This window comes from Emydura macquarii, unplaced genomic scaffold (genome assembly GCF_026122565.2).
Source record: "Emydura macquarii macquarii isolate MOO-44397 ecotype Brisbane River unplaced genomic scaffold, CSIRO-AGI_Emac_v2 contig_3470, whole genome shotgun sequence".
NCBI lineage: Eukaryota > Metazoa > Chordata > Testudines > Chelidae > Emydura > Emydura macquarii.
This window is the reverse complement of record NW_027133607.1, coordinates 5,022,442-5,040,695: the sequence shown is the minus strand read 5'-3', so window position 1 is coordinate 5,040,695 and position 18,254 is coordinate 5,022,442. Positions and strand designations below refer to the sequence as shown.

Below are 18,254 nucleotides of genomic sequence, written 5' to 3'. Positions count from 1 at the left end.
AGCCCCTATGTGCTATTAGCCTTCTTGGCAACCAGGGCACACTGCTGACTCATATCCAGCATCTTGTCCACTGTAACCCCCAGGTCTTTTTCTGCAGAACTGCTGCCTAGCCAGTCGGTCCCCAGTCTGTAGCTGTGCATGGGATTCTTCCATCCTAAGTGCAGGACTCTGCACTTGTCCTTCTTGAACCTCATCAGATTTCTTTTGACCCAATCCTCCAATTTCTCTAGGTCACTCTGTATCCTATCCCTGCCCTCCAGGGTATCTACCACTCCCCCAGCTTAGTGTCATCCGGAAACTTGCTGAGGGTGCAATCTACCCCATCCTCCAGATCATTAACTAGAGAGTCTAAACTTCAGTCCAGTCATTCTCAAGCTTTTGGGGCTCAGGACCCATTTGTAAATGTTTGTGGCCTGTCGCGACCCAGTAACTAGTCTCGGGGTGGAGCCCCTGAGGTGGTTTCGGCTGGGTCCTGCCTGGCACTCAGCTCCTGTGCTGGGGGGCTGGATGGGCTCCCTGCTGCGGGCGTTGCAACCTCAGCGGATGCAGTGCTGCTCGGGTTTGGCCCAGCCCAAATCTGCGTGAGGGGCGTTGGGACCTGGCTCATGGGGCTGCAGGGCCACTCACTCAGATGTGGCCTATCCGCCCTCCTGTGATCATGACGCTAGCTTAAATCCCTTCCCAAGTCACAAGCTAAATCACAAAAAGCCACTGGTCTAGGAATGCGTGTCCGGGAGGGGTGGGGTAGGTGTTATACCCCACTATTCATAGGCATTCCTTTCTCTTATAACTGCAGCAGTTCAAATCCCCTCCTTGAGTGACAGCAAAGCAAAAAACCCGACCACCCAACAACTTTCCTGGGCAGGGAAGGCCTTTGTCGACAAGACAGACACAGGGGGGAAGGGAGGCAAAACATACACACTAGAGCGAGGTCCCAGAGCCGCTCCGTGCCAAAGGTGGGAATAGAACCCACGGCGCTAGCACGTGCTCTGGCGACGCAGCCTCACTGTTCCCTTCATTGTAATGGGTAGCCGACGGCCCAGGAAGGGTTGAGGTCCCACGTTCAGCCCTCGGGCCATCTGAGAGCGAGCTCGTGTGCTGTAGTTCCTTTTAAACAGCCACAGACCACAGCGAGGGGAGGAAGGAGTGGGGGGAAGGGCACATACAATCTAGTGCAGATTTCCCCCCAAAATGAAGGCAGGGCGATCCTGGCTGTTCTCAGGCCATAGGGCCAATTTCTACCCCTAGCCATACTGATTAGGGAAACACCGAGTAAGGATACAGAGCCATGAGCAATACGCAGCACGATCGGCGGGTTTCCCAAAGAATAAATCGCGCCAGAAATGTAATTGCTGCACTGTCTGGACTGAGAAATCAGGGGATTTTAGCAAAGAATTTGATGTAGTGAAGTGCCTCTTGAAGTCTTACTTGTATTGGCTTGGATAGGAAGACTCCTGAAGACGCTAAACCCCAGGTAATGACACACAGCAATGGAGGTGGGGCGGAAGTCCACCTGCATTCTCGCTTGTTAGAGTCACAGCTGGTCCGGGAGAGCACCTAGAATAACACATTCAGAAGCCGGCCCGGTGACACAACACTAGAAGAAGTTGTGAGAACCAACCAGGACAGAAAAAAATCCTCCAAAGAGCCCCAGAGAGATTGGAAACATGGCCCTAAACAAAATCAGATTGGAAAGGCTCATGTGTGTGTGACATCTGGGGGATGTTCCCTCAGGCACCTTCCCCGTGAGAGACCCCTGCGAGGGGAAACAATGCCAAAAGAGATGACAGAGGCGGGCAGCAAGTTAGACCTGAGTGGGCGATATGAGACACAGCTGCAAGATGAGCCAGCGTAAATCAGGCTTGGGCGTCCCATCTCTGAGCAGGGAACTAAATCTCTGGTGTGACCCTTCCTAGAGCATCGCCTTCATGTCCAGGCCCCACATTCCTAGAAAGAGGAGAGGAATCAGCCCTATCCCTTGGGCCGAACCTGAAGACAGACGGGGGGAAGGTGCTGCATGGCTAAGGGGAGATGGAATGGATGCGCATTTTGTCCTTTCCCAGCTCTGACTTCAATGAACGGAGAACTCAGATGGGCCTCCATGGCACTGTTGATACAGAGGCACTGTGGGACGCGTGGCCCTGATCAAAGAAGGGGCAGCATAAACAGCAGGGTTTTTCTGGCATTGGGAAGGCCAGGCGGCCGGGCGCAGAAAACATACAGGGTGGAGAAGGCTCGTTCCGATTGACAATGTGCTGCTGAGCTCAGGAAAGGCCTTGCTGAAGGAATCAGGAGCTGGTGAGGAGGGCAAGGGGCCACTGCCTCTGTCCTGCCCCAGGCAGGGGTGGCTGCGGTAGAACCAAGCCACCAGGGGCACTGCTGGCACGCTCCCTTTTTAAAAGCCACTGATTGTGGAGCCTTAAAGGCTAAAGGGACCGGCCTAGCTGGCAGAGGCGCTGTAAGATTCTCCACAGAGCCCCTTCAATGTACCTCACTCCTGCCCCACGGCACCCCTGCTAAGCCAGGCCAGAGTCCTCCATCCCCAGTGCTAACGATGCACATCCACCCTGCCCCACAGCACCCCTGCCTGGCCAGGCCAGGGCCCTCCATGCCCAGTACTAGCGATGCACCTCCACCCTGACCTAACAGCACCCCTGGCTAGTCTAGTTGTTAACATGTTTGACTGTGCAGTGTGGCCAGATGCTCCCAGGGGCAGCTGGGCAATGCTGCATGTTTATCTGCAGATCTCAAGTGCTCATCACAGCTTTCCGGTTTCTTTCCTGTCCCCTTCTAGCAACGCCTGACAGAAGAGCTACAGACCATGGAGAATGGCTACCATGACAACCCGACCCTGGAGGTGATGGAGACGGGCTCAGAGATGCAGGAGAAGAAGGTGAACCTGAACGGGGAGGTGGGGGACTGCTGGATTGTCCCCCTGCACAGCTTGACGAAAGAGGAGTTGGAGGAGGAGGACACACATTTATAAGCGACATGAAAACTCTACCCAGCAGAAAAGCAAAAAAACAAAACAAAAAACACGAGCCCAAAACGATCAGAGCCGCAAGTGCCATCGCTTGGAGCAGCCTGTGGCGCAAGGCGAAACAAAGGTGCCTGAACGCACTGCTAAGGCAGGGGCGCAGGACGGGCCTTTGCTGTGGCCTGGGCATTGTTCAATCAAAATACATTCACTGTCGCGCGTAGGCTGCATTGTCTGCTTCTAGAGAGCGAGTGCCTGTATTTAAGCTTTGACTAGATGAGACCAGAAAATTCAGCTTCTGGCCATTGTAAAAAGGAAAAGAGTTTGCAGGGCTCTCGGCCTTTTCTACACTGGGACCCGCTCCGGCTAGCTGGGATCTAGCTCCGGGAGAAGGGCAAGGGCCACGCGCCTCCCTCCCCCGCAGCTGAGAACCCTGCCTCTAGCATGATCAGACGCCTCTGGCGACCACTGGGGTACTCCAGAGATGGAGTTAGCATCTCAGCAGAATTGCTGTAGTGAAGGGGCTAAAGGCAGAGGGCTGGCGACCTACTGTACCAGGTTTTTCTCAGCTCTTCGGCCTGCCATCATGTCCATTGCCTCCTGCAAGTGCACCACTGGTCCTTACAGTACATCGCGAGCCTCTGCGCCCCCTCTGTCCTTTTCCAGCGCTGCACGCGAGGAGAACGAGCATCTTTTCCCCCCATATAACCACCACAGGCCCACGACAGTCAAACCTCCAGGAGGTTCCACGCCAATCAAACGAGGGGGTGGTGAGAGCACAGGGGAGGGGGGCCAGGGGATTCCCGACTGCTGTGTGACCTCAAAGAAGTCAGGTAGGTGCTCTGTGCTTTTGTTTTCCCCCATTTATATGCAGAGACACTTTATAGAAGTGCCAATTCTTCAGCCACAGGAGATAAGGGAAGGAGCTGCTACTGCCTTCATCCCAAGACACGATTGCTTGGTCCTTTGCAAAGCCTCCCCGGAATCCCTTCGGAAAAGGCTTTGCATTCACCAAAGCTTCCCCCGCCAACCATCAGCGACCACTCCTGGGTCCTTAATACGCTCTCTGCCCAACATGGACCTTCCTGGCCAACAGTGTGAATTCCACTGGCTGACACGGAGATCCTGTTGAAAATACACCCTTCCTTCAGGACAAGGGCAATCTTAAGGCTCTAGGACTGCACGTCTGCTGGTTTTCTTTAGCCACTGTTGGTAGACGGCGTGGGATGTTGCCTTCTTAAGCCGTTAAAATTCAGCATTCTTGAGATGCCTTATAGTGTCCTTACTAGACCGAATAAATGGAGTTATTTAATTCTGGGCTGGCAGAGTGACCAGGAACTGGCTGAGCAGAGGTATCTGCACTACCTCTGCAATTCAAAGGAAATTCCCAAGCCCATTCGGTTAGCTCCTAGCCCCAGGTTATAGAAGTTTAAAGGGCAAGTGTCTAGGAAGCCCACCATGTACTCAGCGAGGGGCCCAATAGGGAGATCTGCATTTGAAGCTGGACTAAACGCCCTCAATTTCAGTCACTGCATCCCATGACGGTCGCTCAAAACCCATCATGAAGTTTCTCACGGATGATAAAAAGGCATCTAACAGCCATCAAATAGGAACCTGCCACCTTGATTGGCCAGCATGCAGGCGGACCCAGGAAATGCAGTTGCGACAAGAATGCGTGGACGTAAATGAGAGATTCAAACTGGTTCTGTAAGGCAGGGGCTAGGACTGGTGGGAAAAGTTAGTGACATTGCTGCTGCTAACCCCAAAGGATGGAATGCACCTGGCACTTCGGAAAATTTGCACCATGTTGCAGAACAAGGCAGCCCCCTCTCTCTCCAAAGTCTGACCACGCATCAATCACACAGACCTGCCTGGGGGGATGCGTGAGTCACGCCGACAGCTCTTTGGCTGTCTCTAGACTAGTGCCTGGAGTGGCTCTGACAGCAACATTTCCAGGCATTTCTAGAAAGGCAAACCATTCAGCTGTTCCACATCAAGTAGTAATCGCTTCTCTCGTCAGTTGATCATTGCAGGTGTCCTTTAAGGACAATTCTGTTTCACGCCTCAGTATGTCAGAACCACTGAAAAGCCTTCCCCCCCCCCCCCCCACTCCCTCCCAGGATTAGAAGAGAACAGACCCAGGCTGTTTTACGGACCAAAATTGATGGCTGGACCACACAACAATGCTTCTTGTGCTGTAAGCAGAAGAATGTGTTAGGGCCCCGTGAAGTGGGAAGCTCAGTGCTGGTCTGAGTGCACTTAGTTTCCTAGCTCCACGTCTGGCAGCATTTTGTGTGATCAGTTAATTTGAAAGGGCTGCCAAACTGCAAAGGAAAAGAGAACTCAGCAATCAGGCTAAGCAGCAGTCGGCTTCCTCCGGGGAGCAGCTCACACAGTCTCATGTACGGAGCCAGTTGGCACTGGTAAATTTCTGCCAATTCATGCACCCAGTTGAAATCAACAGATTTCAGAAGGTAGGAAAGGTGAATGGAGATTGCATCAATCACTGGAAGAAAAAGCACCTCCTTTATTTAATATTTACAAGCGATACAAAGCCTCAGACCAGTGTGGGCGTGTAGGATATGTTTATTAAAAATGGGACCAGCAATTGTGGAAAGTTACCAGGTAGTGTTTGCACCTGCATTCAGACAGTTCCATCAATCCCGTTACTGGCTTTACCTCTCAAACGAGGCTTATATTACTGGCAGGCTTGGATGCCCCCTCTGGTGTGTTTCTTCTTTAAAAGGCCATGTGCTTGCCGATTGATGGTGCTGAGATGCACTCTGAAGAACCTTCTACTTCAGTGGCAAATCTGGAGCTGGAGTTTGACACACAAACCTTCAGACTGATCTGTGGACTTTCCAAAGATTTAACAACAGAGGAACCTGGGATGAGGCCATGTCACACACAGCTGCTCTGCGGTGCAGCATCTAAATTACTTCTGCAGCAGTTTCACACAAGCCCGCTGGGTTTACGAAGGCAGAGAGAACTCACCGACGGGTTAGGCACCGGTGAGTTAAGTAGGGCAGGTGTCCTGGAGCACATTAAAACTGTAACAGCAGGGATGAACAGAAGTGCAGTGTGTGGAGCCTATATCTCCCAGCGAGCAATATTCTTTTGATCTGAGCCGCATGCTCGCTTGCATCAAGAGGCGCTGAAACCCGTAGTCGCTAGGTGTTACTTCCGGCTTATAGACAAGGCTAGCTATACTCTGCTCCTGTCGATGCATAATGGGGCATAGGCTGCAGGTTCTTCTGCTCAGCAGCTCCCACAGACTCAGCAGTCATCTATACATTAAAAGGGAGTTTGCTCAGGCAATATGGCAGAGATCAAAGGGCAGCTATGAATTTCACATACTCTGGATTGTTTCGGGGGCCAGTCTGGTTTATATGTTACAGACAGCGCAGGTGTTAACGAGATTTTGCAGCAGGGACGTGTCAGCTAAACAAAAGCCACCTTGTCATGTAGCCACCTTAGCCGGCAAATAGTCTGGACATCATCGAAGTATTGATTCGGATTGCTCCAGGCTGGACATCTAAACCAGAGAGAGGCATCAGCAGAGGGCAAACGACAGAGAGAGGCACTTAACTTCCAAGGTAATTATTGCTTCAAACAGAGCCTTGTGCAACTCACACGAACACAGCAGAGCGCTTAATCCCTCCTGTGGCTGAACACCATGGAGGCGTTCTTGAACACTGCTGCCACCAACATGCTGACCCCGCTTGGGTCATCTGCAGGGATTGAACTGGGGACCCCTTGCTCGAAGTCTGAGCAAAAGGAGCCGCATCATTAGCTCGGTGGCAGTAGCTAAGTCAAGCCTCTGCACATATTCGAAGCACCAGAGGGAGGGCATCGCTGCGCTACGTTAGCATGACATGCCCCAGAACTGCAGGGAAAAGAATCAAAATGTAATCGTAGCAGGTGCTCCAAGTGGGGGAGGGAACAAAAGAGTTCACATTTCTGAGACTTTTTTCAAGTCTGATCTAGAGGTGAGTTTGCCGGGTTTATTTGTCCCCCCCTCCTCCCAGGACCCATCATCATCCCAGGGCTGCTTTGTCTATAGGAACTAGGTCTGAGGATGTTCTAAACTGATTCCCCGTGGGTAGATTTCTGATCTATGATGTCTCCCCCTAGTGCAGACTTAAGTTTAAGAACCTGCAGAAAGACTCACCCACAGCAAAAAGCAGAAGTCTGAAAGGGTACGAGAAATGGGCTATTTCCCCATTTGACATTCAGCTAGGCCCCAATCCTGCCACTGGATCGGCACCAGCAGCCCCTCACGCCCACCGCGGTTCACTGAAGTCAGGCACAAGGGGAATCCTTGCATGTCTGAGAACAGAGGGCTGGGGCCCTGGTGTTGAAGAACCTCTTTGTTTCAGACACCATGGCGGAGTCCAATAGCCTTCCAGCTGGCAGAATTTCTGTTGAAATCAAAGGGATTTTGGCTTACATAAGAACTTCCGGGCCATGTTTAAAAAAGGCCCCTAAGCCCCTACAATGTATTCTTTTTTCTGAAAGTGGCTGGATTTCATTTAGACTTCAAATTTAGGTGCGTTTTGTAGAAAGGTTTTCGTGGTACAAACCCTAAAACGATTACTTCGGCGCACTCTCTTTTTAAGGGCACACAGTCCACTTTAAAGAAAGAATCCCACGGCTGGCCAAAACCATCATACTCGCTAGTGTTGCATGGACCATCTTGTTCATCTTCTGTAAGACATGATCAGAGAATTCTTTTGCGTCTGTCTTTTCGGTCTGTTCACTTAGTTTGCTGTCAGGTTCCGTTTCCCCCGTGTAACCAGCCTCTCTTGTTTTTGTGGGTCTTGAACACAGCCGCAGCAGCGAGAACATTTTAAGATAGGAACCGGCTCGTAAAACCACAACAGTTGCCAGGAAGTCTCACGAGCAGAGGCAGTGGTAACAAGTGACTTTAAATCTTCTTTTAAAAGTAGGCTCAGGTTGGCGGTGTCCCTTTAATTTAACCTTCACTGTCATGAAACCAGATGGTCATGGGCTGGTGCAGGGGATCCAGAAAATGAAAGTAACCGCCTTAATTTGAAGGCAGGATGGCCCAAGGATGGCATTAGACTGGAAGCCTGGAGAGCTAAGTTCTAGGCCTGGCTCTGAACCCTTAGGCAAAACACTTCAGGCTGGATTGTTAAGGGGATTCAGGCACCTAACTGACATTGGTTTCCAGTCAGAGTTAGGTGACTCTGTGTCTTTAAAAATCTGGCCCTTCATCTCTCTGCCCTCAAAGAGTAACATTTCCAGAAGCAGCAGACAAGTCCCCACGTAGCCGTACTCTCACTGAAAGCCCGTGGGACTGAGGTGCGGCAGCGCCTGACATGTACAACTGTGGGAAAATGTTACCCAAGATTCCCGCGCTGTGAACGGAGGAGAATATTTACTACCATGTGTAAAGCTGGTTCAGCTCTGGGGAGGAGAAGGGCTCAGCACAGATTGTTAGTCATGTCAATGGCCAGGCTGAGAAAAGCGCCGGGCAGCAGCAATGGTGAAAAATAACAGACTTTCTGGAGTCTCAGCATTCATCCTCAGAGGTGTTTACACAGGTTAAAAGTTTGGGGGCAGGAGGAGGAATTTCAACCAGAACAAAGTATCGGGTGCAAGGAATTGATGTATTTTCTTATACCAAGTAACCCTTTCCCCTCCTCTCATCCAGTGAAAAGGAGTCGGAAACGTGTTTAAACCAGTGTATGTTTAATATGTAAATATCACTTCTCGTGGTGTGGCAATGTACTTAGCACACTGCATATCTATGCATTGCTTTAGGGCAGCAGTCCCCGAACTGTGGGTCGTGACCCCCACGTGGGGTCACTTCATCAGCAGATGGGGGCACAGCAATGCCGAGCATACAGAGGACGCCGTTTTACAAAATGGCCTCCCCCCCCCCAGCGTGACTCACACACACCGTATGCACGAGGTCAGGTCGTACGGAGGATGCTATTTTGCTCCACAAAGTGGGGCCCTCCCTGCAGCATGACGTCTCCCGCCCCGTGTGTGTGTGAGGTCATGCAGCACGGAGGATGCCATTTCGCTTTACATCTCCCTGGCAGCGCGACCTTGCATGTCCAGCGCGCGAGCTCACACTGCAGGGAGGGCAGCGGTTTTAAACAGCAACTTCCCTGCTGGCTGGGGTGATGGGGAACACCACATCTGAAAGACGGGGGCATGCAGGGAAAAGGTTTGGGAACCACTGCTTTAGGGGGAAATACTTTTTTTTTTTTTTTTTTTGCGGGGGGAGGAGGGAGAATAAAGCTAAGGCTCAGCGCCCAGTGCTCTGTAAGCAGCCTCACTGAACAAGCTGGGAGTACTCCCAGGAGGCAGGGGGGTAAGGATCTGATCCAAAGTAAGGGCACGAACACCTTAGCGTACAGCTTGCCAAAGGGACACTGGACATTAGGGTTGTGGTAGGCTCAGGAGACTCCTGCGGTGTGGCAGGGCGAAGGGCTGATGTCTGCATCTGACCAACACTGTCCAAGCACCAGGCTTTGAAGCAGGCTGCTGCATTAGAAGCAGCAGCTGCATTTTCATTTTTGAACAGGATCAACCTGCCGTTCTGATGTTACAGAAAGCCTTACGGAGCTGGGCTCAGCATCTCCAACAGCTTTCATAACCACCTTGGTTCAGTACTGTTCTAATGGACAACGTCGCCCATGTGTGAGCGTGTGCGTCTGCCCCTTCACAGCACGGTGAGAGTCTCTGCTTGTTTGTGCCAAGGAATCGTTAATGGCAGGATATTTTCAGAAAGGCTTCAGTTCAGCAGATCATCCCTCTTCAACTCACCTGCTCTGTATAGGTTCTTCGACCATGCTCATCAGCGGCGTATCCGAGTGCCCTCAGCCATGTGACTAACATCTGTCTGTGCTCGCAATCCTCCCCGCAGGGGAAAACCAGCTGTTTAGGCTTGCTAGGATGTTTTTTGTTTTGTTTTTTTTAAATTTAGAGGCGGCACGGTCGAAGAAATGCACCTTGCACTTGGTGCAGAAGTTGGTTCTCAGCTTTAACACAGGCTTAACTCCTATTGAAATCAATGAAGTATATATTTACGTGCTTTGCTGAATTGGGTCCAGAGACCTGCCGATATCACAGATTGGAAGAACCCTGTGCAGGTCCAGGGCCTGATACTGTGAAATCACAAGTCTTATTCAGATGAGAGCCATAACTGCACAGCAAGCAGTGACTGACCATTTGAATAGGAAGTGTGAATTTTATTTATTTTTCCTCCCCCCATATTTTTAAATCACAAGAACTTAAAATATAGATGTTTTTCCCTCCCCCTTTTTAAAGAAAGGTTTCCTATGAAGAATGGGAAGTGATGCAGAGCAGATGAAGTTCTTCAAAGTCCGCTAGGGAATAGGAGAACTAGAAAACGCATCTTTGGCCTTAAAACTTCATAGTATAATGTAGCCATAATCGTGTGTGTTAGACCAAAAAAATGAAAATCCTCCCAAAAACAATAGCTTTAACATAAAGACACTGTACAAATAGAGATTGTTACTGTTACATTTTGGTAAGATAAGTTCTTGCAAGACTTCTATTTTCAGAATCACAGAAGGAAAGTGTAAATAGCGCCTATTTTATGCTCATAGCCATGTCACAGTCCAGCTGACAGCAGGTTCATATTACTACCACCACAGCAAAAATCCTACCCAAAACAGACTGCGGGGAGGGAAAATACATGTTTAAAGAGGCTATTTTGTTGTTGAATGTTTCACATATACACAATGCGGCTGAATTGTGTACTGTATAGTGGCATCTCTCACAGGGACAGGAGTCTGATTTACACTGAAAGTTACTGAGCAACTGGATTGTAGAGATTATAATTCTTGCATTTTCCTACAAAATATATTTTGAAGACACTGTATTTCTGTCAATAAACTTTCTTTTGTGTAAAGCAGGACTGATTTTCTGGCCGGGGCAAAGGGCAGGCCGCTTGCGTTAAAGGGTCATTGCCACAAATTAAGTGTAAATCTCAGGTATGTTTCCCGTGTTTAGGATTGCTTGGAGTTAAACATCCCAGTCGCTGGGTCCACTCGCTGCAAGCAGCGCCTCCTGCTGGCCGTCCTGGGAATTAACCCCGCCAGGGTTTAGCTCTCCTTCCAGCCGTGTCTTCTCCCCACCCTGCCTCGCTCTGCAGCCCCTACTCACTCCTGGATATGTGGGCCCCCTTCGTGGCTTGGCCCTCCGGCCAGGTCTCTCGTCCAAATTCAGCCTTTCCAGTCCCACGGGCTGGCGTCTCCAATGCCTTGGCCACTTCCCCATGGCTGCTAGAGGAATCCAGGCCTGCTCTCTACACTGAGCTCCGGCCCAGGAACCCGATCACAAGCAGCCACAGTTCTTCTACAGTCCTACCTCTTGCTGCTCTTTTCCTACTTGTCTGGCTTCCCCCGCCTCTGGGTTTGCCAGCATTCAACTCCCTCCACTCAGGGAGCGACTGCAACCTACTTCCCTGCAACAGCCCCTTCTCTGCAGCCAGCGCCTTGGCTTTATACAGGCCCTTCCCGAGCCTGTCTCATTAGAGCAGGGGTCGGCAACCTTTGGGAAGGGGCCTGCCAAGTCTTACCCCCCACCCTCTCTCCCACGGGCCGTGGGCCCAGTGCCCTGGCCAGTGACTTACCAGGTGTTCGGTGGTGGGGGGCAGGCAGGGATGTGTCTGCCGGCCCATTTCCTGCTCTCCCCCCAGTGCGGGGCTGGCGGGGAGTGGGAGTGGTGGGGGGGCAGGCTGCCTGGCCCCTGTGCGCCCAGGGTCCCCGGAAGGGGGGGAGCAGCTGCTGTGCGGCCCTGCTTGGGGCTGGGAGTGGCGTGCCGCGCCGCTCAAAATCATCACGCCTGCCACGGGTTGCCAACCCCTGAATTAGAACTTTCCTCTCGGTGTTTAATCTGCTAGGTGAATTGGCCCCTCTGGCCTCCATTAACCCCTTCTGATCTTGTGCGGGGTGGACATCCCATAACTGACCCGCTGGGTGACTTTGAGCAAATGACTTTCTCCCTATGCTTCAGTTTCCCATCTGTAAAACAGACAATGATACAGATCTCTTCGATAAAGTGCTTTGAGGTCTACTGGTGAAAAAGCCTGGACAAGAGCTAGGCAGTATTCGGGACAGCACACATGTTCAAGTCAAGTCAACGGGAGCTAAATTTATCCATACATTTAAAAAAACCAGCAATTACGCTCGAGTCATTCCTCTACCCCGGAACATTTCCCTCACTCTCTCCTCTCTCCGATGAAGGCAAACAGCAGCGACCCGCACCTGTCCCAGAGTAAATTTGGGCTCATCCTGCAAATTGTGGCTCCCTAGGAACTCGCATAGCAGGCGTTAGAAGTCCTAATGTACTTTGGACAAGTTTCTCTCTCCTCATTATGACCTACTGCAGGGTAATATAGGTGACAGGGCTGAGTATCCGGTCACACAAGTTTTGTGCTGGTAACTGCACTCATGTCACTGGAGTTACTCCTCAGTTACACGTGTGATAGACAAGAATCAGGCCTATCATGTGACCAACACACTGCAGTAAGATCAAAGTTGTAAGGAAGCGTCCAAACTAGGTGCTGGGCTGACTACACACGTGCGGTGAGAGTAGACTCCTGTATATTTCATTGTTTGCATTCTATCCTACTTATCCATCTTCTGTTTCACTTATGCTGACTGTATATTACTTCCAAATACAAAAGCTGTGACTGTTTGTTAAGCACCAGATTCATGGCACAGGGACACAGCTAAAGACGGATTCCAGTACTCAGCATGCCTTTCCAGCTCTTTGGGGTGTATAGGAGAATGCTCGTCCCAATTCTTTTTGAGGAAACCTGCAGTAAACATTCAATATGTACAAAATGTTCCAATTTCCATATGGCCCCTCCAAACTGTGCTTAAGGGACTTTCAGTTCCTAGGAGAAAAGCGGTACTGGAATGAACACAGTAGCCAAAATATCACATCCTGTTGGTATATATATTTTTATTAAGAAAAAATGAATAAAATACATTCTTTCCATATGTACATTACATACAGCATAATTCTACATTTGTCATTGTTCAGCAGCTCACCCATTCATTTATTCACAGAGCAGTGCTTACGTATTTATCAACCATAAAATTACTTATGCCAAGGAGCAGAGGAGGGAAATTAACATTCCAAGCTGGAAAAAAAAATCTGAATAGCTGAGGTGATGGGGCAGGGCGCGGTGACACACGCAGACTGACAATCTTATCAGTATCTCAGAGCATTCATTATGAATGTGGGGTGTGTCCTAAAAGCTCCCTCAGTTCCATGAGTATTGGGCATAGATCTCTACCTGCTCGTTCAAATGTCGCTGCCACTCACAGGATTGGTCTCTGCAGAACTCTCGGTGATTCAAATGTTCTCCTGTAACTCTCAGTCCAGATTTCCTAGGGTAAGTGTTGAAGGTAAGGCAAATGGACAAGTATATTTAGGACTGTCCTAGAAATACCGCTAGGCAGCCTGCTGAAGATCAAACAAAGGCAGATGCGCCAAATTCTTGCCTAGGGGAAGTTCAGATCTCAAAGCACCATATGGGGGACAGCTTTTGGGGGCTTGAAATGGATGGGGAGTAAGGAATGGGATGGATGCCAAAAAGTTCAGACCATCACATAACATTGAAGTAGAACTTTTGCTTCTAGACCCAAAGACGACAACAGTCAGACATATATTCTCTTTATGTGCAGGCATAACTTCTGTTAGCATTAATGGTAACCATGCAAGATAAAATTCAGTCCCCTTCCCAGATTATGAGAATCATTAATTATCAATTAATCAGGTGCACAAATGCTAATGACTCAGAATAGCGGGATGGACGATAATGGCCCAAATGGTACAAGAGGAAAAGTTTGTGGAGGGCATCTTTAAAATCTCTGCAGTCACTGTCCAAGGTACTGTAAATAACTATAGTCTTTCTATAGACATAGGACTTGGTGCAGATCTGTCCCACAACTGTTGGGTGTCTGGAGGTTTTAGTGGCACCCATTGAGACTATCAGAGCTTAGTCCAGGCAGCCTGTGAACCTAGAGATACGAAGCTTGCTCTTGGTGTTTTAAGGTGGGAGGGAAAACATTTCCAGAGAAAATTCCCTGATGCCAGGTCATACCTCAAAGTTGGCATGTGTAAAATCCATCTGATTACCCTATGCGGAAGTTGCAGGAATGCAGCCTTACAATATCCCACAATCAACTAGTGGGTCCAAGTTAGTGGACTGAATACCAGCCATTAGGCCATCAATGCAAAGTCTGACTCTGCAAGCCATGCACAGAACTCTTACCAGCTTCACCATGAACTCTGCAGGAACGGTTGGAGCGATTTTTAAAGAGAAGACAGAGAAGGGCTTAATCTTGCAAACACCTCCATGCTTTTCGTGTGTGGTTGTGGGTGTGTGATGTGGATGCAGATGGGAAATAGCTTCTGTACATGTTCACAGCTAGGTATCTGTATTAGAGTTTTATACTGCCACCCATCAGCACAGTCATCTAAAAGTAAGCTACGTTGCATATCAACACGTCCATGGAAGAAAGGGTACACGATGGTGTGGTGGGACAGATGACCCCCACCCCCGGGCACGGAAGAGTTAAGGAAGTCCTGTGGTTGCAATGAGCCCCAACCTGCTGCACCCGGGAGACTTGTCAGGCCTGCAGACAGGACTTAAAGAGGAGGAACTCAGTGCAATGGGGCCGGCAGCCAGAAGCAAGCAGATCCAGGTCAGAGCTCCCAGGCTCTGGGCCCCATGGCACTAACAAACCTGTGGCATGCCAATGCTGCCTGCCCACACCCTCTGAGACCCCCTAACACAGACTGGGCTGATTTTCTTTGCCGAAATCTCCCCAGGTTGAGCCCCAACCTGTACTGATGCTGAGGAGTAAGAAGGGAGGATGCCTGTGGGAGCATGAGAGACTGCTTCCCTCTCCCCTGCACAGGGAAGGGGGTTGGGAAGTCTTTCCTTTAGTCTGGACCGCTTTATAAAGCACTGCACGCACTACAGGCACAGCTGAAGGTCTCTCCCCCAGACCCTAGAATCAGAGCACAGGGTTCAGCTGCCAGAGAATGACACGGGAGGTGAGCAAAGTGCTTGCTCTCACCCCCAGCAGGCGACCTCAAGACATTCACCTTCAACAGATGGAGACAGAAAGGAAGACATGAAGCTTTCAATGCCATTCTGCCTGCTAATCGAAAGAGGAAATCATCAAGCATAGCTACAGAACAGAAAGTGACCAAGTTAAAAAAGCCAGCTTCTTACTCAACTCATCTGCTCCCCATGCTTCATTAGGTCTTTGTACAGTTTGACCAAAGCAAGTTAATGAACTCCGCTGGCCCCTGCAACAGAGTCAACACGGCTATGGGAGAGCAAGCTGGTTGCTACCCTGTCCCATGCAGCAGCAAAGCTGATGGCAGAATAGATATCAGAGGTAGAAAGAACAGCTGGTGTTCAGGTCCCAGGATCTTTGCAGTTAAATAATTTTATTCACTTGAAAATTGAGCAGAGTTTATCAGAGCTGAAGACTAACTTTAAAAAAAAATCACTTTTCTATTAGAACAACATTAAATAGTTTCCTAAAGATTTCAAAGATCACCTAAGACAAGGTACTCTATGAAAAGGCAGCTTTTGCACCTTGCAGTGATTCTGTGTTTGCAGGAAGCGTGCATTAACTGGTTCAATACCTTGGATAGCTATGTATTAGGTAACTATATTAAGCGAGTTTTTTAAAATCGACCTTGAGAAACATCTGCCATTTAGTATCCACAAAGCTTGGAACAGCGGAGGGGTCTCAGTGAGAGCTGAGATTTTGGTACAGACCTCTTCTGCTATTTTCAGTTAAAAACAGCTCACCTAATTTAGCCCACCTTTTTTTTAATTTCAAATGAAACCTTTAAAAGATCAGTTGTAAAGCAGTTTATCCTGATCTCTGTTCACCGGGTTAATGAATTACGCTGCCACATTGATGTTGAATGCTGCTAATTAAATTCAAGCAACCCTCAAGTTGTTAAAACTCCCTAATCAATGGAATCCCAGTAGGCTTGTTACAACTGAACAGATGCAGGACTGTTTCCTCATCCTGCTCACCCCCTCATTTACTGAGTTGGAAGTTCTCTCTCTGATGCAATAGGTGATGGCACTGCCAACACCGAGAAGGAAGGAGTTCACTGGGGTTCCAGGTGTTAACTTCTGAAACAGAATCCTGAACTTGGGTCACTGCAGGTAAGAAGAATTTGACGTTCCCCTGCACGTAGAAACTGGCTCAGATTAACAGTTTAGGACTTAAAAATTAAATGGATTTAAAAGTAAAGGAGGTTGCATCAATGCAAACGTTTACATTAATGACCGGGTTTGTGAAAGGCACTGTAGTGGCAACCCTGGAAATGCAAGTCCTCTAGTTAACCTCAGGAACAACACAGGTAACAGTAAGACAAGGTCCTGCACGCTACTCCCTCACTGTTGGGAGGACACAGCCCTGTACTGGAGGCCGAGGGGTGTAACCCCAAACCTACGTGGGTAAGCCAGGCTTCATCTCCAGTCAATCCTTTGCCCCTCTGCTGAGGCTGCCAATGCAGACGATTTGAATTAACTGGAGTAACTTGTATTGGGGTTACTTGAGACTGTAGTGAGGACTTCATTAGATGGTACCATATCATTCCATGCTGGATTTCAAGCAGTGTCCTAGAGGTGAAAGGCCCTGTGGTCCCGTTGCCCAACTCCTGCACCATACAGTGCTGTATGTGCCATGTTTACAGCTACGCCAAATTATCTCTTTTGGTTCATCAGAACACAGAGGGGTTCCAGAGAGCAAAAATCTTGCCTAAAAATTCTCATCACCATAGCTCGAATTTTTTTAATGCAACCCCTTTCATGCCAGTGCGATGATTAAACACTCACTGTGCCCACAGGGTAATAAATGTTAAAGAGCATCTCACTGTAATACTGTGTTTCCACGCATTTACATCCGTCTAATACACCAGTATTCACGCTTTCGGCACATGCTACACCACTGTCAAAACTATAGCCAATAAAAACAAGTCATGTACTTCCACTTAGCTTCCCCTCCCCTTCTCTTGGACAGGAGGCCTCTCTCTAGTACATCACATGTGAAAAATAGTTCAAGTGCTTGCTCATGTCCATTCTGAATTAGGTGCGCGTCCTGCATGCACTGGTGCCGGAAATTTTTTCCTTTAGTGGTATCCGTAGGGCCGGCTCTAGTGCTCTCTACAATGATCCAGCTCCCTAGACAAGTCCCCGGAGCTCCAGCACCTCTCGCAGAGGTCCTTGCAGGATGCCTAAGGACAAAACATGGTCATGGGACTCCCAACGTGATGGCTCCCAGCACCACTTCCCGATGCTGGAGTACTGGCATTCAAGAGAAGGTGGGAACAGGCAAGCAGCATTTGCTCCTCCATGGTCACCCAGGGACACTTCCTTGAACTCAGGAGAAATAGTAGTTCCTCCAAAGGGTCAACCTGCCTGCCAGCCGGCTGGATTTCCCATGCTGTCTCAGATGGGTCCCTGGCAGTTTTAGAAGCCGTGGGGGTTCGCACAGTCCATGATAGCACAAAGTTACTCTACGATGGGAACCTTGGTACCGCATTCTTCAGTAGCCCAGGGAGTGGCACCAAACTTAGATGTGGACTCAGAGCAGGAAGGGGCACCTTCAGCCAGTCAATCAGAGGTTACCCTGCCCAGGGAAATGGACCCGGTACCCCCTCAAATACAAACCTTCTCTTCCTATATATGAGGGTGTACGTGTGTCACTGCACAGGGTGCTAGAGCTGGCCCTATGGATACAACTAGGGGAAAAATTTCTGGCACCAGTGCACGTGGCGTGTGCACACCTAATTCAGAATGGACAACAGCAACATCTTGAAGATGTAACCTAATCAGTGTAACCCTTCCTGATTTTTGGTCCTAGAAGAAACAGATGAAAAGAGAAAACTCAATATATCAAGTCTATTTCCTCCAGCAATTGGTTTTATAAAGTACATTTCCACACACAGGACTGCAAATCCTTTTAGCTTCTGTGAAGAAAAAAGGAAGAGTAATGAACATAAAAGATGTCACAATATCTTCATCCAGAGACAACGGATTCTTTACTGCAATTCATTCTCAGGAGCAGAGCTATGTAAACTTAAAGAAGATGAATTACACTCTGCTCACCAGTTTTCATATTACTGATGTGTTTGGCAAGAAAGATCATTTCCTCAAGCAACTCCATCCCAGAGAAAAGAATGCCTGAATTGGATGCAACCTCCATGTCATAATCAAAAC

General features: G+C 49.2%; 1 protein-coding gene across 1 annotated transcript in view; it reads left to right on the top strand.

Annotated features, from left to right (window-relative positions):
• PODXL (podocalyxin like) overlaps window positions 1-5,077 on the top strand; it is an 80,908-nt gene extending 75,831 nt beyond the window's left edge. The window contains exon 8 of the mRNA XM_067534857.1: window positions 2,795-5,077. Within this exon, the coding sequence (XP_067390958.1) occupies window positions 2,795-2,986 (192 nt within the window). The 3' untranslated portion in view covers window positions 2,987-5,077. The remainder of the gene's footprint in view (window positions 1-2,794) is intronic.
• The last annotated feature ends 13,177 nt before the right edge of the window (window positions 5,078-18,254 follow it).